General features: G+C 40.1%; 5 protein-coding genes across 6 annotated transcripts in view; 2 read left to right on the top strand and 3 right to left on the bottom strand.

The window, feature by feature from the left end:
• The window catches only part of crebrf (creb3 regulatory factor), a 53,953-nt gene that overhangs the window by 5,683 nt on the left and 24,718 nt on the right, over positions 1-23,552 (bottom strand). The gene's annotated exons all lie outside the window — the stretch shown is intronic.
• On the bottom strand, positions 888-6,183 carry htatsf1 (HIV-1 Tat specific factor 1). Of its 2 annotated transcripts, XM_079355222.1 has the most exons (11): positions 5,956-6,183; positions 5,078-5,242; positions 3,913-4,144; positions 3,676-3,723; positions 3,404-3,558; positions 2,488-2,651; positions 2,271-2,367; positions 2,089-2,178; positions 1,858-1,995; positions 1,358-1,423; positions 888-1,303 (listed from the first exon to the last, which is right to left on the bottom strand). In XM_079355222.1, exons 2-11 carry the CDS (start codon positions 5,240-5,242, stop codon positions 1,040-1,042), a joined length of 1,419 nt encoding a protein of 472 aa, XP_079211348.1. In that variant the 5' UTR covers positions 5,956-6,183; the 3' UTR covers positions 888-1,039. The 2 variants fall into 2 exon arrangements, with proteins under 2 accessions (XP_079211348.1, XP_079211347.1); XM_079355221.1 differs by having other exon boundaries at positions 888-1,423.
• Positions 6,248-8,142, top strand: bod1 (biorientation of chromosomes in cell division 1). Its single transcript, XM_079355223.1, has 3 exons — positions 6,248-6,589; positions 6,796-6,920; positions 7,310-8,142. The coding sequence occupies exons 1-3, from the start codon at positions 6,437-6,439 to the stop codon at positions 7,521-7,523; spliced, it is 492 nt and encodes a 163-aa protein (XP_079211349.1). The 5' UTR covers positions 6,248-6,436; the 3' UTR covers positions 7,524-8,142.
• LOC306831817 (stanniocalcin-2-like) lies at positions 11,017-18,224 on the top strand. The gene is made up of 4 exons (XM_079356056.1): positions 11,017-11,411; positions 14,780-14,922; positions 15,725-15,936; positions 17,086-18,224. Exons 1-4 carry the CDS (start codon positions 11,282-11,284, stop codon positions 17,390-17,392), a joined length of 792 nt encoding a protein of 263 aa, XP_079212182.1. The 5' UTR covers positions 11,017-11,281; the 3' UTR covers positions 17,393-18,224.
• Positions 18,307-23,013, bottom strand: bnip1b (BCL2 interacting protein 1b). The gene is made up of 6 exons (XM_079355377.1): positions 22,830-23,013; positions 21,693-21,785; positions 21,504-21,595; positions 20,956-21,063; positions 19,843-19,961; positions 18,307-19,721 (listed from the first exon to the last, which is right to left on the bottom strand). The coding sequence occupies exons 1-6, from the start codon at positions 22,911-22,913 to the stop codon at positions 19,525-19,527; spliced, it is 693 nt and encodes a 230-aa protein (XP_079211503.1). The 5' UTR covers positions 22,914-23,013; the 3' UTR covers positions 18,307-19,524.

Genomic DNA, 23,552 nt, shown 5'->3' with positions numbered 1-23,552 from the left:
TCAGATCTGGTTTTTGTGTCTTTCAGTTGCCCAAGGATGTATGTTTGTTGCTCATTGGCTGCTCATTGTCTGTCTGAAACTCTGTTACCTGTGTTGGTGCTCATTTTGTCCAGGACAGTGGAAAAAGAGATTTCTTTTATCAGTTTTTCTTCCTGGTTAAATAAAGGTTTCAGTATGTTGAGTACAAAGATCCAAGTACAACCCTCCTGGCTGCCATGATAGCAAATAAAGCACGATTACGTGCCTGTCAAACAAGGTCATGGTCATTTGGATGAAGCTTCAAATTCATGTTTAAGTGCCTTCAGGCTTCTTTTTAAGAATAGGAAAGTTCAAAATATGCAACGAAGGGCCTGTTCATGTTGGATTATTTTATCCTTTTTATAGTGATATTACTATACTTACTGTACATGATTTTTGACTTGCCATCCTGGAGGAGCTGGACTACCTGTGTAACCTGATGGATAGGGCTGCCTCATGTTACCAATCGTGACAAGAAGACGGGCAGAACACATTGCACGTCAGCAAAGCAGGTCAGATTGATCACTTGTGCCGTCTGGATAGACAGATTAATATCCCTGAGGTTTAACTGACTTGGTGTTTATACATCTTTATACAGAGATGCTTATGTGTTCCTTTATTTATTTTTTAGCAGTCTATGTATAAATAGCTGCAGTTTGTGTTCTACATTTGCTTTTCAGAAATCACTGCAAGTGTTAAAAAAAACAAGTAAATTGTATTTAAAATATGACAGATGAATAACCGATGTTACTTTAGTGGTTTGTAATATTGCAAGATGATAACACAAATAAAACTGCTATTTAGTGGAAAACTGAGTTACCAGCTTGTCAAGTGCCGGTCTTATTACAATGTCAACCAAAACAATAGGGTAAACAAAACCAGTATTTTATTTTCTACATGGAAAACCAGCTCACACTGTCCATATTCCTCCACCTGCCCAACAGAGTTTTGCCACAGTTCACCTTTAAGCAGGACCGCCCTGGTTGGTTTCCATGGAGAACGAATATGTGCATTTTAGTGTCTACGCTTCTTCATCGTCACTTCCTGCCAGGCTGCTGTCTGTGGAGTCCGCCCCCTGTTCTTGCAGGTGCTGCTTCCCTGTTTCTGGGGGCTGTTCAGGCTCTGTGATGTTGGATAACTCTGTGGCTTCTGTGCTGGTGCTGCCCTCTGCTGGCTTGGCGCTGTTATTGCCCTCTGCTGGCTTGGCGCTGTTATTGCCCTCTGCTGGCTTGGCGCTGTTATTGCCCTCTGCTGGCTTGGCGCTGTTGTTGCCCTCTGCTGGCTTAACACTGTTGTTGTCCTCTGCCGGCTTGGCGCTGTTGTCCTTCTGGTCTTTACTGGCTCCCTCAAGAAAAGAAGACCAACCCTTCAGCCGCTCCTCTCGCTCACGTGACGTCTCTTCCACCTGCAAAAATAAAATGATATTCCAAATGTTTTCATTTATGAAATGAATATGGTATGGTTGACACTTCAAAAACACAGTTTGTGTGATATTTCCATCACGCAACTTGAAGCATATTTTAATCATCTTGCTTGCTAAGTACCTTACAAACACACGCAAACGCTTAAAAACCAGGAGGCGTAGGCGTGTGATACACGCAGAGAAAATGCTCATATCACAATGATAACAATGTTGCAATTCCTTTCTTGGCCTTATATCTAACAAAACAGAGAGCCAGGACCAGAATGTGTTTGGGCTAAGAGAGACTATCAATGTGGTAACAAAGTTAATAGTAAGAATGTTGTATTGCTGGTTGCACATTGAAGAAAATCCTGTTTTTACACATGTACTGTTGAAAGAGGTTTTTTTTTAACATTAGTATTTTGCATGTTCTTTACCTGATAGTCAGTCGTTCCATCCCAAAGCTGAGCTGACAGCTGCCTTCCTCCAAACCAGCGACCATTGAACGACAGAATGCATGCGTCGGCTTGCTCTGGCTCCTTAAACGCGACTGATGCCACACCGTCGGGGTGTCTCTGCAGAACAAACACAAACACGCTCACAATTCGGTTCACGATACAAAACGCTCCTCGTTGTCTTTCAAACTCCACTCAGGACATTATACTCACATCAAAGAGGATGACTTTCTTGACCTCCCCAAACTTCTCACATTCTGATCGCAGATCCTCTCGATATTCATTCAACTCCAGTGGATCTTCCTACAAAGCACAGCACACACCGTAGAGGTTAACACAATAATGGGCTGTGTTTGTAGGTGAGCTTGTGTGTCTACTTGGGTGTCTCTCTGCACCTCAAAGTCACTGGGATGGAACATGTTCCTGATGATGACAACTTTCTCATGCCTCTTCCTCAGTTCTCCTTTCTTCTCTGGCCTCCAGTCCAGCTGTCTACACACACAAACAAATGTGTTAGAAGTAATGCAATATTCCCCCCCCCCTCTTTGAATCCATTTTTAGACAGTATTTATCCCCCAAGCAAGGATTAGGAGAAGAGAAAAGGAAGTTTACTTCTGTTGCTGCTGCATCTTCTTCCTATAATCTTTGCTCTTCTTCTTCTTCTTGCTGGCGTCAAACTGGCCCTTCAGCTCAAACCGAGCCTCTTCCACGTGGAGTTTGTAACCTCTGACCTCTGAGTCATCAATCAGACGCATCGCCAACTCCACTGACTCCTTCTGCAGAGAACCAGAGCACAAACATGGAGACTTAGCCTTACCTGATCTGTTATTTAAAATCAAAAACATAAGAAAAAAACAAAAACAAACGGCAACTCCACAAATAGAGTGAAAACAGGATATAGTGAAGAAGTTTCTGACTGCCATTAGGGGTAAGTTCTGACAAAAAAAGCACCCTAAAGAGGTGTATAAGACGCACTTTCAATACCTGTTGTTACATCTAGAAAGTTGGCTGCAACCTATATACTGGTGCGACCAACACACCAGCATAAAATAACCATGACAACCGATTACCGTGAGTGCATGACACAGTGCATGTAACATGAAGCAAAGGATCATTCTACTCCTTTCATTGTGTATTGATAGCTGCGCGGGGAAACGGCAAAGCTGTGGAGGCTGGCGGCTCCACTTTTTACCATCTTCTCTCCACCATGAGATCATAGTGGTGCATTTAAAAATAACATCACACTGTTCAGTAGATTAAGCTTGTGGAGTGCTGCTCTGATTGAAAGACTCCATGACTAGTTGCACAGAACCTGCACGTTGTAGAATGTGCTGAACAAGATAAAAATCATGTAGGAAGACAGTTTAAACCGACTGTGATTCTGTTCATACTATATAAGGAATGTGCACATATTGCTGCATCCATCAATGTTTGTCTACCAGTGGACTGCTGGTACATTTAACATCATGCAACCCACTGATAAATACAAAGGAAATGACATATTAGTCGAGCAGAAGGACAGACTCACCTTGAGATAGCAGCACAGACCATCTCCTTTGAGATTGCCCTCTTTGTCCTTGTAGAGTTTCACCTTGTACTCTTCAGTGATGGGATCCCGCATCACGATGCCGCACTTGGACATCAACTCAGCGAACTCGTCGGAGCTGATGTCGGGAGGAAGACCTGAGGGAATCAGAGCAGAAGAAGTCAAATGACAGAGAAGGAGTGAGATAAGATAGTCAGCTACTTATTGTACATCTGTCTGCTTCATTATAGAAAAAAAAGGTTTGTACGACCAACCTGAGACGTAGACGTTTGTGTTTTTATTGGTGTCAATATCAAACCACCCTGGACAAAACAGAGAAAAATTAATTAACCAAAAGTGCACATCACAAATTTAAACATGAAAACTCTAGACTTAAAGAAACAATCAAATACACTTGAGACTGCAGCTCATCCTAGTTACCCTTTTGTTTATTTCTGTTATAGTTTATGCACTTTTTGACACTGCAATGTATACTGTTAATACTGCTTTACCTGGCTCTGCCTTCCTCTTCTCCCCTTTCTGCTTGGGATCTTTGGCTGGGGTCTCACTCGAGTCTGGCTTCAGGTTCTGGGTGGCATCTACTGGTTTCTTTTCTGAAGGCTTGCCGTCTTTGTCTGGAGCTGCAGGGTCAGCGCTGCTCACTGCACTGTTGTTTGCGTCTGGATCTCCTTCCTTAGTGAAGCCATAATTGGCCTGATAGGCTGCAATGAAGTCCTCGGTTATCTAGAGACACAAAACAAACCTACTTAACATTAACACTGAAACCGGCTATCATAAGAACAGCACATTTACATCAAATCATTGTTGTGTTTATAGTGCATGTGCCTGTACGAGTCATCTCAGTATATAGCCTGTGATTTGTGCGATTCTGCACGAGCGCCCTCAAGAAGCTCCCCCATATTTTGTACTTACATACAACCATTTAATCTGTGATCAGTCTGTCATTTAACATTATTTAACAGTGTTGCTGAAGTACAACGTGACAACAAACAAGGGACCTCCACATTAACCCACTCAGAAATGTACATGCACACACAGCGCAGGTTCTGCCCAGTCTGCTTCTGCTGCATTACAGCGGTCCCGTTTTCCCCTTTATCACCTCTAACGCCTTGACGACTTGGTCTCACCATCATGCCTGTGTGACACTCACATTGTAGACGCTACAGAAGCTTAAACGTGGCGAATTGAAACGGCAATGAAAAGGTCCCACGTGAACTGATCATGCCTGATGAGCTGTTCACTATTCTTCCTCTCATTTTCTCAATGTGTGGAACTGCAGTTGGACAGACTCCCCACAGGAACAATAAGAGAGTATTTTATCTCAACGTGACTGAAAGATTCATGAACCTTTAAGGAAACAGTCATGATGGATTGCAGTTCACACATTAGAAATCAGTTTAACAGAAGCATTCAGTCTACGCTGTATAAAACGAATGAGGAAGACTCTGAACTTAAAAATGTACAATGATGCTTAAATGACAAACTTCTCCAGTTAGAGTAGCTTGGCTACATACATGATAATTCTGCATCATGTGTGTGCAACAGGCAAATGTAGCAGTAAACAAAACAAGAGCACATGTCCAAAGCTCAGGGGGTCAGTAAACTTTGACCACACTATGAGCTGTGATAAAGTAAAAGGAAAAGAATTGTGTATACTTTAGGGAACCAGGCTTTCTTTTCATGGTCCCAGTCATACACAGTCCCGTCCTCTGGGTCAGTGTAGGTGTAGGGGTCAGAGCCATCCACATTTCTCTGGCTGTAGAGTTCCTGCATACGCAGCTGCTCCAGAAACTCTTTGTGGGCATCTGGTGCACCACTCATCTGCAAGCAGAATGTGAAAAGTTAATTGTCTGCAAGTCATTACATGGCAGCATTAAAAACAGTCGCATCAAATGTTTTGTAGTGAAGTTGAACATTTCATATCCTGCTGTACAATGTCTTAACTGAGGCCTTTGCAATAAGAAGACATCAGTCTTTAAAGTCTTTCTGAGATACATTGATTACAGTTAATCAGAAATAGAGACAAAGATGAATTCATTTGATTTCCTTTATATTCTCAGATGTATTGAAAATGTACATCAATGTGTGTGCAATACAGCATTACAAGCTGACTTTGACCAAACCAAGATATAAACTGCAAATACTAATATAGTAGTAGAAAATAACTGACTTCAAAGCTTCATCCAAAGTCAACGTTTTAAACCAGTCCAGTTTCCTTTGGATCACTGAATTTACCCAAACTTTAGTGAACTCACACAGACACAACACATGATATAAGAAGCATGTTATCTTAATATATCATTCATATCTTATTAAAGGTTCAGTCATCTCCCAGTAACCTCTGGAAAAGCAACACTTCAAGACTATGAACACTGACAGTCACTTTAATATCTGCAGACTCTGTCCACACGATGTCTAGTCAACATCAGGACATATTACTGATGTAGATTAAATTAAACACTGTAGTTATTAAGTTAAGCCTTTACATATGTGAGTATGTGTTAGCATACATAGCTAACTAATGTTAGCGTTACCTTGTACAACGGCAGTCCGAGTAAAAAAGAAATGTGCAGCTAAAATTAATGAATAAATTCCCTCCGACAAAAAAACACAAGCAAGGCAAGCACACTTTGCTTCAGAGTTTTTGGTGTAGTTGTTTAAATTTTAAAAAAAATGCAGAGGATTATCACTCCTCGAAACGTTTCTCACTCGCAGCCTGCGCCGGAAGTACTTCTAACGTCAGACGTGCGCATGCGTGATGACCAGTTTCTAAGCGCTTGATTTATAACAAAGCGTGTCCCTCTTACACAGCGCAGTGCTCACATGTCTATGCTTTCAGGTATCCTAACTGACGCTGTCCCCGCCCGCAGGTTGTTACGAACACAGTCTATAGTTTACGACAGAACAAAACGAGCCCACAGCTTGTAGCTAAACAAGCACAGATAGCTAGCTCTTAATGTAGCTTACAGGTAAAAGTCAAACATTGACCTCGGGTTTGACAGTCTATAGTTTGACATGGCAGAGGGTAGCGGTAATGTAAGTGTTGCAGGTCCAGCCAGCCTTCCTCCAGGAGACCCGCAGCTCATCGGTATGATCGTGGAGCATCTGAAGAACCACGGGCTCTTCGACGAGTTCCGCAGAGACTGCCTGGCCGATGTTGATACAAAGGTAGTAAACTACACAGGCTCCTTCTGTCCTCTGTTATTATTCTTAATAAGTCTACAAGCTACAATGATCAATCATGCACTTTAATGCGGATCATTTCACTTTGTTTTACTTGAGTTCTTTCTACATTTTACCCACACACCCAGTGTGTTTGTGCTTCTGCAGCATTATGACAGATGTATCTCTGACTGTCACTGTGTGTTTACCAGCCTGCCTACCAGAACCTGCGACAGAAAGTGGACAACTTTGTTACGTCCCAGCTGAGCACCCAGGACTGGAATCCGTCCATCAACAAAAACCAGATGAGGAACGGACTGAGACAGAGTGTGGTCCAGTAAGTACAACTACTAGAGAAACTCTGTAAATTATGATAATTAAAATTCAGAATTTCAGAATCAAAAGTATAGCAGTCATTTGCAGTCAGGATGCCAAATTGTTCCGTAAAAATACAGTATTAAGAATAACAGGTTTCCAGTTTAGTGTTGCGTTTTAAGTCATTCATACTATTTCTCACAAGCTAATTTAACTGGTGATCATTCCTAATTGCTTTAATGCAGTTTCTTAATGAGATATATTCTGGGGTTTTTTTTGTTGTTGTTGTTTCTTTGGTCTTAAGTCCAATAACAATCTATCTTTTTGAACTGGGTTTCAGTAATTTTCTTCCTTAACCCTCTCTTATGTACATTGCTCTTGTTTCTGTTTCTGTCGTTTTTGTTTTTAAAGATCTGGCATGCTGGAGTCAGGTGTGGACAGAATCATTACTCAGGTGGTGGACCCAAAAATGAACCACACTTTCAGGCCACACATAGAAACTGCCATCCATGACTTCCTGTCAGGAGAAAAGAGAGAGGAGAATACCGTGAGTTCTAATTCTGCACCGTCTGAACAGACAGAACTACAGGAGGCGCCGTCTGCTTCAGGCCCTAAAACCCCCTAAGCTCAGTTTTAACTGACGTGAGGTCTATCGTCAAGAAGGATTTATTTACTGTGGATGTATCTGGCAGGTGCACATCATGTTTACAGGTGGTCAGCATTTCTTTTGAAAGATGAAGAATCACTGAATCGAAGAAAGGAAGAGAAGATTTTTTTTTTCCCGGGTACCCCAATATGCAGAAGAAGTCTTCAGCATGTACTGTTCCTTTGTAAGTCGTAGCTTAACAAAGCTACAAGTGGAGGAGTTGAAAAATGTTGATGGCACATTGTCAATGCACTGCACACCTCTGTCATTTAGAAACCAAACATAGCACAAACTGATTATTTTTAATTTCAACATTTTTTGATTTTCTGTTATTTGTGAAATCGCTGTGATTTGTCATTTGATGTTTTTATAATGTGTAACAGGTTTCTTATTCTGACTGTTTGTAATACATTTTCTGCTAATGACATGTTCATATTTTTGATTCGCTTTAACTTAAATCATGAATTTCTGGTTTGGTTAATTTATGAAAAAAAAATCCTTTAGGTTTCTTCTGACACATTAAGACTATCATTACTTGCAGAAATAGGGCATCTGCAAGTTTGAATTCTCCTAATAAATATATCTTAATTTTTCCTCATCCCATGTAAGGTTTTCTTTAAGTGCATGTATTTAGAATGAAGTTGTGATTGTGGAAACTATTTGCGTTACTCAACAGTGGTTGACATAAAATTATTTTCTACCATCTTTTCTTATCAGTCTAATCTGTACTTTCTCTTTTGTGAGGTTTACAAACGTTTGTAGAAAGGTTATGAAAAGATGAACGTGCAACTCTTTGATCCAGTAGATGTGGCTCTTGAGCAGCAGCATAAAACCAAACCAAACTACTGTTTGGCCACACCTCCGCTCTCCTCCAGTCTCTCTCCACTCGAGTTCGCACAAAGGAGTTATCAATTAGAACGCACCATAATGAAGCATCATGAAGCTCAAAAGGCTGACTAAATTGTCCTTTGCTCAAACTGCAGTTGCCTGTGTCCTTCATTGTTGTGTTAGCAGGCTGATGTTAGCACACTGTGGTTAAATCATAGCTTCACATTGAATGTGACATCCCACTATGCCATAAGTAGGCTGTTATTCTTCTTTTCTCTAATGCTTGACTGAAAAACCTTTACATGCAAGGCCATCCCGTCCATGTGAACACAGCCTGACAACAGTACAGCGGGCTGGGCTCACACTTCTCACTCATTGTAGACAGTCATGAGAGAGAGACATTTACAGAGGAGATATACATTTCTGCTATCTTTGTCTGTATATTGTTGCACAATGCACATTGTTTATTCAATTTCTCACAGTAACAGAATATCATGAACATAACACAATACCACCACCAGGGGGAGTAGTTCTCAGTTAGCTAAAGGCAAACAGTCTACTGGACAGTAATGGGCTTATTTATAGTCAGCCCTGCATCAACATGCATAACAATTTGAAAAGACAGGAAGGTAAACTTCCAGTGCTTCGTCTCAAAACATCATGCACTAAATCTATTCCATCTGTGGTTTGTTGAAGGTTTCAAACTCAACATTTCAACGTTGCCAATCAACGTCTGGTTGTGTGTGCATGTGTGCGCTTTGTGTTTTGTAAAGTCACATTAGCTCTAAGTATTTCCTGGGCTTGTAGATGAATGTATTTTTTGATTGCTGTATTTTAATGGATGAATATTTTATTGTCTTAAAAATGCATTTATAATCAGTAGATATAGGGATTAATATATGTTTATATAACCATTTAAATGACACGCTTGGCCTTTCATAGCAGTTCAGATAAATCACAAGGTATATACAGTATAGAGGAATTTGACAATATGGCAGCAGTCCAAGTATTTTTTTTGTTTGTTGAACGTCACCTTAAATTGTTATGCCGAAGAAATAATGCCAAACAAAAGGTAGATAAAAGATTCTTTAAATGAAAAAATGCAGCGATTTGTGAAAATTATGCGTACATTGTACTGGAGGGAAATAGTCAGCTCATATAAACTAATGCATCTTTAGTTTGTCAGAGCTGACAAGAACAGGCCATTCTGTGCGAGACGAAGGATAAATGTTCTGATTCCTGTCTTGTTGAACATGTTAAGACAAAACAAGTAACTGATAATTGGAGAAATTATAGCCTGAAAGATTGTGGTATTATTTCCTCTTTGTATCACAAAGCAGATACTCCTGAACAGGATTTATATGCATACAGGCACAGCCGGGGGCCGACATGTTGTTTACCACATAGTCATGTAAGAGACAGAGTACAAGAGGGCCCTGTATGTTTACCGTTTGCATATTGGTGTGTGTGCATTAGTTTTGTGGGCATGTGAGTGTGTGTATGTGTGCTGGGTGAAGGGTCATTGTGTGGCTGGTCATCAGGGGTTATATGAGGAAAGATGTGGGATGTTTTGAAGCAGGATGAGACGGAGAACAAGCAAGAAAGGTCAAACTGTTGTTCTCTAACAACAGTCCAAACATTTGCCCCTGTGAGATTATGTCTTCCTGCACAGGGGGCCCCCTTTGATGACACATACATATACCCCTGAACTCCTCCCACACAAACACACACACACACACACACACACACACACACACACACACACACACACACACACACACATACACAGACACCACATATACACTGGTCTCATCCTTGTCAATGAAGGCCTCTTGGATGAAGGATTGAAACATCTGAGGAGCGATATGAGGTATTTGTGTGACTTGTTGATGTCATGTCACATGATTTTGACCAGTGCGCTTCAAAGGTCAAGGCTGTTAGGAGCAAAAAAAAGCACAACCACAACCACACAGCAAGATCTGAACACATCAGGAGGAGGAAAGCCTGGACTTCCCTCTGCCTCACACACATGTTTCAATGTACATTTTTGAAAGTGATTAAGGATAGGAATAGACTTATTTGCAAAATTACAAAAAAAACCCAGAAAGAAATGTAGAGTTTTGCAATTTTCAGGAACCATAGTCAAGTTACAATATTGTTTTATTTGTGATGTTTCAGATCGTTGAATACTATTAAATTGTTAGTGAAAAGTTTTAACCTATTTCTTTCTGAACTGGCCTTAAGAGGTAAAAGGTTGTAATCTGCTGCTGTAGTGCTGAACCTTTGGTGAAGAAACAGATTTTAGTCCAGATTTTCTTGTTTTTTTAGCCCCCTGTTTTAGCCATGGGTTTTATTAAAAAAAAAAAAAAAAGACTTAGAATAAATTAAAGTGACTGTGCTGATCATGGTCATTTTAAGAGACATTTAACTAAATGGACTCAACAATAGTGGCTAGTCATGTGATTTGTTTGAGATTTTACAAAGTTACAGGAAGTTGACTTGAAATAACCTTAATAGTCCATTGGCTGTGTGGTAGCAGCATCAAGTCACGTTTTTCTTTATAGTTTATGGTTGTGGTTCAGTTATTGAAGTCGGTCTTCTCTCAACCTGAAGATACAACATACAACAGATACAGCCACTATACAGTAACACTTTATTAAACTTTTATATAGGCCTACAGTACCTCGTAAAAGTAACAATTCGTGATCTTTTTCTCTCGTGATCAACATTTGGCTCCAGTTTGGCGCGCGGTCACAACTCTTAGCTGTGATTGGTGGACGGGGTCGTCTTGAACGCGCAGCTCTCCGGCGGCTTCATATATTTCAGTCATCATACCGCCGTCAGTCTTTGAAAGATAAGCGCATATGCTGCAAACAAACAGGCAACAAAAACGTCGTTAGAACTGAAACATGCCGGGGAGCTTTTCCGCTGTTTTTTTCCTGCTCCTGGTCTGTCAACAGGTGCTGACCATGGGACTGCATGATGTCCAGGAGAAACAAGTGAGCCAGACTAAGAAACGCCTTTCTCTGAAGAGCACAGGTGAGAACAACAGCTATTCTAACCATGGTACATTACCTCCACATGTTTTTATCCATACAGATGAGCTGCTCGTGAACACACGTGGATGATTAAATTGAGTTTGTCAAAATGTTGAATTACTTTGCGCATGCTCTTTTTATGACCAAAATAGCGAGGGCTTTGGTGTTTAAATGTGAAATGCTGTTTTCTTTGCAACAGAAAAAATAACTGTAGTACGCCTGTATATTTGCTCATTTTCAATTGCTGCAGTTTTAAGGTTGTGTTGCCTATCGGAAAGGCTTTGTAGGCTAATGGGGCATTTTTATCCCTTCTGGAGAATACCTGAATTATAACTGTTCAGTAACTTTAACTTTATTATTTCATTGATTTATCCTTCACAATTATTACTAACAGAGCAGATCTTGCTTGTGTGTGTCTTCAGTGATTTAAGATGACAAAACCTATAGACCTAAAACTTGATGATATTATTGTACATCAATTGCCCTTTTATTACGAGTATAATTCACCTGCATATATACATTAGGCCGGTAGAAATGTGAACTAAGGCCCATGCTTAGTCTCGGACCAAACCGATTACTTCAGCGCGCCTCTTTCTCCACCTGGTGTGGGAGTAGTAATGTTATGTTCTATAGTGAACGAGTTGGCTCTCTGAGCCGACTCCTTGTAGAGTTGCGTAAATTCCCATCCAAGGATTTCCCTTTTTTTCCCCTTTTCCTTTTCTTACTTTATTGTTAATTATTGCAGCTGTCCTACAATAGGATTTTCTACCACCGCCTATTATTAATAGCGTAAATGTAGGCTAGTAGGCCTACACACTTGAATAACATATTGGTCAAGCACCATGTGACTTTAAAGTGGTCATTGTTGCTCACATACATGACTATAATGTTGTTTTTTGCATAATATTACTTTTCTTCACAAATTACAATTTACATACAAAATACAATAGGTTATTCTGAAAATTATGAGCTTGTTTGAGTTCACTTGAATTGCATATACCGTAAATTCCGTACTATTGAGCGCACCTGGATATAAGCCGCACCGGCTAAAAATAAGTAAATAAATGTATTTGTACATATATAAGCCGCACTTGATTATAAGCCGCAGGTGTCCACGCTATAACAAGAGCTATTTACACAGACGTAGGCTACCGGTAACATCCGCAAATACTGTAGCGTCCGTACGGACGTTAAAGGACGACGAATAATAACTTTTAAAAACCCGATCACTGTCGGCCGTGACCACGCTGTTTACAGCAGAGAGCAACACATAACTTGCCGTAACAATCCAACTCTCTCCCCCAGCGTTCTCTCATACAGCCACTCAACACGTTCTCGCTGGTGCATTCACTGACTCTCCACATAATCGGAATTATGAACACATTATCAACTACTGACTTTACAACATGAACCGTTACAATACGAAGCCTAGCCGACGGTGTCTGTAACACGGCTGATGAAAAAGATGACCGTCATATATTTCACAAGAAAAAGTCCATCCATTCACTGCCTCAGAATGACTTCATTACTCACTTCCTCAGTCTCTGTTGTCGCTGTTAGTGTCATCTTAACGTGCAGCAGCTCTGTTAGCTTCTTTGACAGCCAGGTCGATCGCCTTTAACTTGAAAACTGCATCATATGTATTTCTCCGTGTGTTTTCCATCATGAGGGTGCGTGCATGAAGCGCAAAATGACTGATATTAAGATCCGACGTGACGAAGTCAAATGTTTTTGCGGCAGAAGCTCATTGTCCCCCATAAAAAATCCATGCATTAGCCGCACCGGAGTAGAAGCCGCAGTGCTCGAAGTGTGAGAAAAAAGTAGCGGCTTATAGTCCGGAATTTACGGTAGGTCATTTAAGAGTTTGCTTATATAGCTCAAAACATTGCTAAATTTGACTTAAGTTATAAAATCCAGATAAGGTTAAAAATAAAGAGCCATTTGGCAGTCAACAGGAAGATCTCATTATGGAGTCGAGTCAAATTATCTTGTTCACAAAATAGAGACGAATTCCCCATCATTAGTAGGTGGATGTAATTCAATGCGTTGCTGTGGCGGCTCAATCCTCTCCAAGCACATTCCCTCTGTACAAACAGGATGGTGCTTAACGAATGGCCCTACCTCCAGGCCAGAGCTGACATGCAAGCTGGAGGATATCAATGGTCAAAAGAAAATCATAGTCTTAAAAAGAGAAGCATAAAACAACCTAAAAAATCCCAACAACAGTGCTGCATGCAGCCTTCTTGAACATAATTAGCTATCCTGCCTAAAATAACACAAATGTCCTTTAAATTCACATTTTATTCCAAATTGTAATGTCAAATTCATAATTATGAACCTTTCACATCACTACGTGAACACCACTCGTCTAAATTGGGTGTCATGGAGGCCGACAGTATGTCTTGGCCTGGGTTCAAATCTGACCTGTGGCTCCTTTCCCATATGTTGTTCCTTTCTCTATCCTGATTTACAACACTGTCCACTGTCTTATCTCTACATTAAAGCATAGGAAGCCCACAAATAAATAAATAAACCTTATCTCACAAATATTTCCACATCTTGAAAAGATAATTAGTTCTTCAAGAAGCTCTGAGGACAACAGCCCAATAGTTATCTTTGTATGAGTAATTTGATTTGACAAGAACATTTCCATGAGATCTAATTCGCCTTTCAGCCAAGTATCACTCCACCTCACTTATGTTCTAAAAAATGTTAAGTAATGTCACAAGCTGACGATTAAGAGCCCCCACAGGCCACCAGAAGCAACAGGCCATTGTGTTGATGGAGCAAAATAAATTTCCTTTGTTACTTATTACTGTTTATCAAAGGTTTTTTTATACTCATTTTCAACAAATTTAAAATAACTCTCATGACCTGTCTTTGGAGTTTGTTGTTAAAATATACTCTGATCCCGTATTAAACAAATACCTAGCTCTGGGAGTGTCACCCACCTGGGGGAGGGGTTAATGCCCTTTGTGATGTCACACAGGAAAAATCTCCAAACGGCCTGTTTGAGCACACATTTTCTGAAAAGTGGAGAAGGCAGAAAAAGAATGGATTTTCTTATCATTGGGGGGTTTGTAGATAAGCAAGGGACACATATTATTGTTTGAGAAACATAGTTAAGTGTTTTTATGAGAAATGTAATATTTGCCTTTATAGAACTGTTCTATAAAAGCAATATCAGCACGCCTGTTTTTGTCTTTGACCAATGATTAAATCACTGCTGTGCTTATTTTAAGCATGAGAGAACCGCCCCATTAGGTGATATTGTTCAGCTGTATATTAAAAAGAAAACAAGTTTCTGTCTGTAGAATAGTTATGGGGAGTACACATGTATTTCTTTCTGTTTGTTTCTGTCCCTCTTAGCTGATATTCAGAGTTGCCTGGTGAGTTCAGGGGATGTCGGCTGTGGGACGTTTCAGTGTTTCAGCAACAACTCCTGTGAAATCCAAGGACTGCACCACATCTGCCTCACTTTGCTGCACAATGCTGGGCGCTACAACTCACAGGTTGGGGGCAGCAGGACTGTTTGACCTCAGGTCACCCATTAAAACAACAAAAAAAAACACTTTAGTAAACACTTTAGTAGGCTAATTTGTTTCCCATGCGGTTTGCATGTGTCTTGAAATCACATCCAGCTCAGATAAGGCATTTGTATACATGTTTTTTATTTCATTTAATCCCTTCAGTCATTACTGTCATTTGTGAAGAATGTATCTTGTATAAGGATCACTGTATAGTTATGCATGGCAGCACTGGATACAGGTCAAACTGAGAGGGAGACTGAAATAAGAGAGGGGACATCTTGTCTTCTTTACTAGAATAGAAGTGCATTAGAGAGTGATGCAGGTCCAATGTGTCTCCTGTATGATCAGGCCCATTGGATAATGTTCAACACAGAGCTGTGACCATGGTTAATTATAATACAGCTCCACAGTAACAAACAGCATAATTTTATTTCAATGAAAGTATCATGGCAAAGGGAAAACATTTCTTTTTTAAAGATGGTTAGACATCAAAGCAACATCAATGATGCTTAAGAAGATATAATCAATAATTTCACTCTACCAAAATAAGGTAGAGATAAACCCTTAGCTATTTACTCTTTTGGGTCGTTTTTATCACTGGCAAATGTTTTATGGGACTGCATTTGATAAACCAGCTTTAGAGTGAATAACAGCACACACAATCTGATTATCCCAAATGTTTTCCACAGCATGACCATAGCTATCATGTCATATGACTTAATGAGTTTATCAAACACATGAAAGACATGTCCCACTGATTCCTGCTGTATGTTTCCCCTCTTAGGGCAAGTCATTTGTGAAGGACGCATTGCGGTGCATGGCACTAGGACTGCGGCAGCGCTTCAGCTGCGTGAGCCGCCGGTGCTCAGCAGTTAAAGAGATGGTGTCCTCACTGCAGAGAGAGTGCTACTCCAAACACCAGCTGTGCCTTGCACTACGGGACCACATGGACACCATGGGAAGCCTGGTGCAGTTTAACCTGATGTTTCCCCCAGGGTGAGAGAGAAACTCACACGTAGAAATAAAGAATCAGCAAAGGTTAATGAAAAGACGTTTATACTGTTTGCTTCATGTTACATCTGACTTTATCTCAAAAACTTGGCAGCTAAGGAGTTTTTCTGCATGCTTTTCCCTCTATTCATGTGGAAGTGAAGTCAAAGAATTACTTTGACTTTTTCTTTTTTAGGTTGCTGTGGTATTGGTTGCTAGATGATTGTTTATACAGGTGATGCTCTGTTATTGGTATTATTGAGTAAAGTCAGATTCCTTCCTCCTTTCAAGTGAACATTATAATACATTTCAGCCGTTTAAACATCAATATTGGTATGGTTTAACCACTGGCGCAAACACAGAAATAAACATTTGACCTCACTGGAAAAGATGTTTGTTGTTTTCTACATATGGCCCCTTTTCAACGAGCTGCACCAGTTTCAGGTTCATGGTTCAGATCCAAAAGGTTCTGCCTCACCGCCCCCCCCCCCCCCCCTGCTGTGCTGTGTGTTGCAAAACGTACCGCACATACTTGTAGACTAGAGGGTTGCCTTCAGGGCTTAACCCGTTTAGTTGGGATTTTTAGTTTTAATAAACACCATGAGCCTCTCATTTTGGTTCCTAAACCTTATCAGACTGTGACTGTTGCACATCTTTACTAAAGTACTTTGTGAGGTCACAACACACAAGTGTTTGGTTATATCTTAGAAAAATATTATAGTTTGGGTTCGGATTAAAAATGAAACTCAGTGTTCACATAGGCCTCCTAGTCCGGGGTTTTACCAATCCATCCATCCCAGCGCAGAATTTGTCATTCTTCACAATATACTATGTCTTCTGAATTCCTTAACATTGACTTTCTCTTGAAAGCTTTCTGAGCCAGCTGATCACAGCTCAGTAGAGTGTGGCTTGGCAGAACCCTCTCGGAAACGAAACAAGTGTGAGCTGAAATGATCTCCTTTGGTAAAGGACCATTTCACCTGGTCTCAGTCTGAGTGAAATCCCCTGATGGGGATTTTTTTTTTTTTTTTTAAGACATCTTTAGAGCAAATGATTTAGAGAAATCTGTTTCCTAAATCAGCAGTAGTGTGAAACAATGTAAGTTGTATTTTTCTAAAATAAAAGTAATTTTTTATTGTGTGCATGTCCCACCAGAGCTTACGTTGAGCTGATGAACTTCCTGTTGAGTTGCGGAGAAGAGGTCAGGTCGTGGGTCAGTCAGCGGCTACGCAGACAGTGCGAGCAACACTGGGGGGCGCTTTGTAGCAGCTTCGGCAGCACCTGCTCGCTCAGCCAATCGGACATCCTGCAGCACACCACCACAGGCCCATCACTAGCCCCGGTCACTGCTCAAGGACCCGAGCAGGAGCCAACCACAGAGGCGGAACAAGACAGGAGTCAGATCAACGCGACTGAACCAGCTCTCCCCGTGTTTGATCATTCCAAACACAGTGCTTTATAAACAGACAAAAGGGTCACTCAGAGGTGCAGACAGGGTACACAATGAATGTCATGCACTTAGTACTATTATTTTTGCAATAGATAAGCGAAAGCAAAAGGTTATAACTTATTTGATCTATTGGATATTTGTGCTGTACTCACCTTTTTTCTTTTGGAAAGATAAAGAGAATTTATCTACCTCACATCAACTTCACAGTAAGTTAGCATCTTTCAGCAAAGGGCATGGTCACACAAATATACTCTACAGGGAATTACAAGTGCAGCTCAGTCAGTGGTCTACCTATTTCAGTGTTTTTGTATTTATAGTGTTATACATATGTAATTGAAAGTTCTTCTTAATTGATGACATTATGCTAACAGTATAGTTTGAAACCTGGGATCCGTTAGATATGTTATGGCCAAAGTGGAGCCTGTGGTCTCAAGAGGGGGCCGAGGTTATGGCTACTAATCTAACAAGATTCTTATCTTTTCGTCTAAGGGAGTTATTCGTCTTCAGGGTCAGATGTAAAGTGATAAGTGTTGTTATAACTTAAGGTTCAAGGTTCAAGGTTCTTTATTTGTCAAATATACTCCATGTTAAACATACAGCACAGATGAAATTGGAATCCCCCCAACCCCCAGTGCAATGCAGTGCAGTTAAAATGGAGAATTTTTGATGTTACAGTTTCACTTTGTATTGCTCTCTCTGTTAAAGCCACTTCTTAGTTTCTTTTTCAGTTTGTTGTCACCCGCTGAAGTTGCTGTTCTGTATTTACAAAGTTTAAAATCAAGTCTAAAGATATAGAAATCGGTTAGCAAAGGACATGACTGACAATGTGAGAAGTGTTATATATATATGTTTATGTGTTGACATGTATGGTGAGGGGTTGTTGGGGGGGCCTTGAAAATATTTTCATCTGCCAAAGAAAGTTTGGGTCACTGTGTCATGCTGTTTTTATTTAAATGACTGGACATAAAAAAAATAATAAATAAATAAAAATAAAAGTTGTTTGCAACCATCTTGATTACTTTAAAAATAAATGATGATGCTGTTACGAGGCTGAGAGAGGAGTGTGAATGAAGTCGGCACTGTCCTGTAAAAGGTTATCAACAAAACTGCACAGTGCATCATGTTGAGGATGAGAGAGGTTGGGTATTCTGCCATCTACTGGTGCAGCTATAGGAATACAACAGACAACACATCAAAGCCAAAAATACTTTGTTTTAATCAAACTATTGTAGTTATTAAACATCTGTTCAAAAAGTTCACAGTGACTGACTCAACATCCCAGACTCACGCCTCTGCATCACTGACTGATCGTTGAGATAAAGGCACACGTTGACTCTTTGTGAACTCACAAAGGATCTTTGGAAAAATCATCCAGTGCAAACGCTCTTTCTCTGTTGTACACAGAGAACGTAACTTGACATAAATGTAAACAAAATAAGCGTTATTGCATAAGAAAGCTTTGACCCTAGTTTGTTGAATATGCTGGATGGCGTACTTAGACCTCAGTAAGCTTCAAAATGTGTTTTCTGCTTTCCCTTTTCGTTGCAGCAGCATGAACGCCTCCACAGAACAACTGTCATAGAGTGTGCATTCCTTTTCCAGTTGTATCCATCACAACATTCAGACAGCATGGTCAGTCATAAGTTCTTAGACGGAGACATGGAGCAGCTGGTAGGAAGTTACGACAGCCTGGCTTAGAGTGCGGCCATCTGCAACATTCCTTCAAACTTTTGTCATCGTTGAATAGCATGACTCGGCTCATTTGATGCATGCTGACGCTTTTAGGTGATGCATGAATCCTTATAAAAGCCAGTAAGTTGCTCCACTCTTATTACTTGAAATACGTGGTGGATTCCTCCTTCTTGCTCTCTTCATACACATTTATGAACCAATATGTTGTACATCATGCAAAGAAAAAACAAAAAAGCAAGGAGGTAATATGAGATGAAACATTTTCTACTGACAGCTTCTTCTGGGCACCAGCCAGGCCCTGTTCTGCTCTTTACTCTCCCAGTACTCCAAGCTTTCCCCCCACATACCTTCTCAAACTCCAAATGGCTACTTCCTGCTGAGTAATGTACGTGGAAAAAAAAAATCTTGAATCTGAAGCCTGGCCCCGTGCCCCTTCAATAAAGAGGTGCCGGTTAAATAAAGAGAAAGAGACGTTTCTTGAGGATGTAGAGGACGGTTGCGAGAAAAAGAGACACAGCCAGGAAGATGAGCAGCTTGTCCGTCAGCTCCCGCCGGTTGTACTTGAGGATTAGTTTCCTCCCCAGGTGGATGGTTCCGGTCATGTTTTTAAACTCCTCATTGGTTTCCTGCACTGTCATGGAGGAGGTGGCTACAGTGAGGAGGAGGAGGAGGAGGAGGAGGAGGAGGAGATTGCTCAGGACATGTCGGATGATAGAAACTCTCAGCCTGATCAACGTATACAATAAACTATAAAGAGATTTTTTTCTTACCCAGCGTTCCTATGGTGTCTTCACTTTGCTTCACCTGCTCAGCCATCATCCTGCTGATGGACATTAGACTCTCTGTGATGTTGCTGCTCGTCTCCACCAAGCTTTCTTTGGTCGCCTTCCTAAATGTAAAAACACAGAACAGGCAAGGTGATTCAAAAGATTGTTTTTCCGGCGTTTGTTTGTCTGAAGCCAATAAATCTACACTTCTTATTGGATAGTTTCAGTTGCGACTTTTTCTACTCGAAGACACAAGATCACATAAACAACAAACTGCATTATTGATGACTCATCATTTTGTTCGCTGTTAAATTTAGAAAAGACACAAGATAGCTCACCTCACACAGAAATAGACGAAGACGTCTGTACAAAGGTGACCATGCATGCATGAAACTGCTGCATAAAGAGTATATAGCTATTGCTGATTTCAAACTTGTGTCCCTAATTAGGCCGTTGGGTAAACAGATTTAAAAAAAACAAAAAAACAATCACTCACATAAAATCCCACGACACTACATGACGACTCATTAAAATACATATATAACAATAAGCTGTCAACCAGTTTAAATGACAGATTTGAGATGCTTTTTAAATGTGTAATTGCTAAAGCGGTTGCACAGTTACGTTCAATTAGACTTTAAAACTGACAGTTCAGATTGTGAGGTGCATGCAGCCTTTTACAGGGTCTGACTGTGAGCACAGTGTTGCTCAGTCTGTGAGTTGAACTCCCTTCGTGTAGAAATGAAAACACTGAAGCGAGATGGATAGACTGAGATTTTTTTTTCCTTCTTTGACAAAACACTTCTTGATTCAGTATAATTTAGTAAACATAATGTGAAGTTTAAAAAAGTTAAATATAACTCAATACATCCATCGCAATTCTCAACGTAACGCTAAATGTTTAAAATCGCAATGGTATTGAATCGCATGGTGATAATATGGTCACTGGTGATCCCCACCAGTAATTCAACAAAATGATTTGTTGTTCTTCAGTTGCCACCCAAATACATTACTAAACAATTTAAACTCTGTGGCAGTTTAACTTTAACATAAAAACACATACACTTAACAACGGAAAGAGTTTCATTTTCAATGCTATGAAGCGGATCGACTCACCTCTGTCTGCTGCTCGGGTTTTCTCGTCCCTGCAGCAGCTCGTCCTTCTCCATGTTGTCTATTGCTAGCGTGCAAGCCAGGTTAGCCTTCCTCCAAGCTGTCTGGTTACTGGAAACCCACAAAGAGAACGAAACACTGAGAACTGAGACAGAATACTGAACCAAAGTTCTTCAAGTTGGTTTTCTGAGTTCAGGGAATAGCATTCAAACCCTCAAATTCCAACTCACGACTGGAAAATGATTTTATCCAAGTTATTTAAAACAATGGCACCCTGCCTTTGTGATAGGTCAAGATAAAACATCTTGTAAATATAAATCATTTCCAAAAGCATGATAGAATATATATCTTCTTTTTATGATATATCCACTGAACTTTACATACATGTATGCACTGTAGGAGACTGAATGCTGGCTTTGAACATAAATTTATATTTATACAATTATCATACAAGTCACTTTATTCCATTTTCCCTTTTATAAAAAAAAGTAAATGATTCCCAGAGGTAACTAAGATGCTTGATGTTTTTATCTATGTCTTTGTCAACACACCTCAGCATTTGCCTTCGCTGGCTCTCCATCTCCTTCTGGATGGCCAATGTGTCCGTCTCTCTGTCTTGCTCTCTGGCCATCTGCTCCAGATCCTGACAAAAACACAACATGTCAAACTGAACTGTTTTGATTATGAGCAGGGAAAAATCTGTCACATACGAAGCAGTATGTGTGATCTGAGGTCCTGACCTGGATTCGGAGCCTAAGTTTTCTAAACTTCTCTTTGACCTGAGAGTTGAGCTTCATGAGAGTTGAGTGAGGTCCAGGGCAATCCCTGATGTCCTGCAGATATACAGACACACACAAACAAACAAACAGAATGAGGCGTAGATTTTAGTCTTGTGCACATGCTGATCCATGAGAGAGGTACTGAACAGTAAACAGTGTCATTGTGTTCCTTAACGCAAACACACCAACATGCTAGATAAACTGGTTACTCTACATTGTAGATGAATAATATGAGTCATGTTTCTGTCAGAGAACTTTAGTTTTCTGATCTGTAACTCCACCAATTTTGAGTGAGTTAAACCAAAAAGATGTTCCTTTTAGCAAACATCTTAATCCCAATTATATTGATTGCTATTTTAATGAAGCACATTGCATTCAACACTTTATCTCATAAAGATCTTTTGCAGCACTGTTCTGAGACTGATACAAACAACATGCGTGCTTCTCGTTGTTGTTAAAGTTGATCGTTTTTAATAAACAGCAGCAGCAGCTTCAGCGTAGCGTGTAACAAGATCTTTTCTCATATACGAGATCAGATCTCTTAATTATGACGTAATAATCTTTTTTTTCCCCTTTGGTGAATGCAATGTCGATGAATGAATGTTTAGATCACGATTATTACTTGTTGCTTTTATAACATGTGTTTATCGAACACTTTAACCCACAATATATGCAAGTAAATATAAATACATAAACAAATTGTATTATAAAATAATAACAGAAGCCAACTAAAAGTGTTTTTCAGGGTCATGTGAGGATCTCTGGTATCAAACAAACATTTACCAAACATGATTAAAAAAAACCCCACTGAGATAGTTTAAACTCAATAATTTTGTTTTCTTGATTGTGGGAAGCCAAAACTATTATTAAGTTTTAAACTCGACTAATTGCCGAGCCCTACAAAGAAGAGATGGGAGAAATAAGGTGTTAGGAACAATAATAATGATGAAGAGGTTATCATCTTTCAAAGTTAGCTAGCATTAGCTTTTATTCAGTGCTTGATCTTACTCGTGATGCCTTCACAGACACCGAAAAAAATAACGATATCACCAGCAAAAAAAAGAAACCTATGCATAAACAATGTGCTACAGTTCTTACCTGTATGAGAGCTTTAATTTCTAGGTCATATTTTATAATCTCTTGTCCACAAATTCGGACGTGAAATTCACCGGAAGACGCCATGTTTGTTTATGTACGGCAAGCTGGAGGTCTACAAAGGCGAGCCGCTCTTTACCTTGATTTGAGGCTTTCAGGTTTTTAAACCAAATCAATTCCTCAGTTTATGGGAAACCCTATCAAACGTTTTCGTAACCCTGGTCCGAAATCTAATGCTTCCCTTTGTTGATTGCCTTCTGTTTGCTTTTTAAGAACTATCTAACATTAGACAGGTAAGACACTAAGAAATTGCAATTGCAGACATTGGGCTTGATCAAAACAAAGTATCTGGAGCTATTTGGTCACCTGTTCCTTTTCGGTTGCTCCCAGAACCTGATATAGGTCTATTCCTGCTTGAGCAGAAACATAGAAAAAATATTTCTGAGAATATAGGTGTATATGTAAATCAGATGCAGGTGGAATATACTCAGATCTTTACAGATGGTTCCAAGGATTCAGGATCATGGAAAGCTGGGTTTGGCATGTATGTGGCTATCCTTCAGATTCAACAGAGTGTCCGCATACCTGACCATTTGTCCGTGTTTACAGCTGAACTTTTGGCTATTTTATGGGCCGTATGGTGGGTTAGGGACAACCAGCCATCAAAGTCTTTAATCTGTTCTGACTCAACAGCAGCACTGATGGCATTAACATCTCGTCCTGATT

Source organism: Symphodus melops (assembly GCF_947650265.1).
Source record: "Symphodus melops genome assembly, chromosome: 11".
NCBI lineage: Eukaryota > Metazoa > Chordata > Actinopteri > Labriformes > Labridae > Symphodus > Symphodus melops.
This window is presented reverse-complemented; position numbering and strand designations above follow the sequence as displayed.

Coding starts and splice junctions, on each gene's coding strand:
- htatsf1 (XM_079355221.1), bottom strand. CDS start 5,242: ATGAGTGGTGCACCAGATGCCCACAAAGAGTTTCTGGAGCAGCTGCGT. Junction 3,559..3,675: donor CACAAACGTCTACGTCTCAG/GTTGGTCGTACA, acceptor TGATTCCCTCAG/GTCTTCCTCCCGACATCAGC. Junction 1,996..2,088: donor AGAAAGTCATCCTCTTTGAT/GTGAGTATAATG, acceptor TTTGTTCTGCAG/AGACACCCCGACGGTGTGGC.
- bod1 (XM_079355223.1), top strand. CDS start 6,437: ATGGCAGAGGGTAGCGGTAATGTAAGTGTTGCAGGTCCAGCCAGCCTT. Junction 6,590..6,795: donor TGGCCGATGTTGATACAAAG/GTAGTAAACTAC, acceptor TGTGTTTACCAG/CCTGCCTACCAGAACCTGCG. Junction 6,921..7,309: donor CTGAGACAGAGTGTGGTCCA/GTAAGTACAACT, acceptor TTGTTTTTAAAG/ATCTGGCATGCTGGAGTCAG.
- LOC306831817 (XM_079356056.1), top strand. CDS start 11,282: ATGCCGGGGAGCTTTTCCGCTGTTTTTTTCCTGCTCCTGGTCTGTCAA. Junction 14,923..15,724: donor CTGGGCGCTACAACTCACAG/GTTGGGGGCAGC, acceptor TTCCCCTCTTAG/GGCAAGTCATTTGTGAAGGA. Junction 15,937..17,085: donor AACCTGATGTTTCCCCCAGG/GTGAGAGAGAAA, acceptor ATGTCCCACCAG/AGCTTACGTTGAGCTGATGA.
- bnip1b (XM_079355377.1), bottom strand. CDS start 22,913: ATGGCGTCTTCCGGTGAATTTCACGTCCGAATTTGTGGACAAGAGATT. Junction 21,596..21,692: donor AACTTAGGCTCCGAATCCAG/GTCAGGACCTCA, acceptor TGTTTTTGTCAG/GATCTGGAGCAGATGGCCAG. Junction 21,064..21,503: donor CAGCGAAGGCAAATGCTGAG/GTGTGTTGACAA, acceptor GTGGGTTTCCAG/TAACCAGACAGCTTGGAGGA.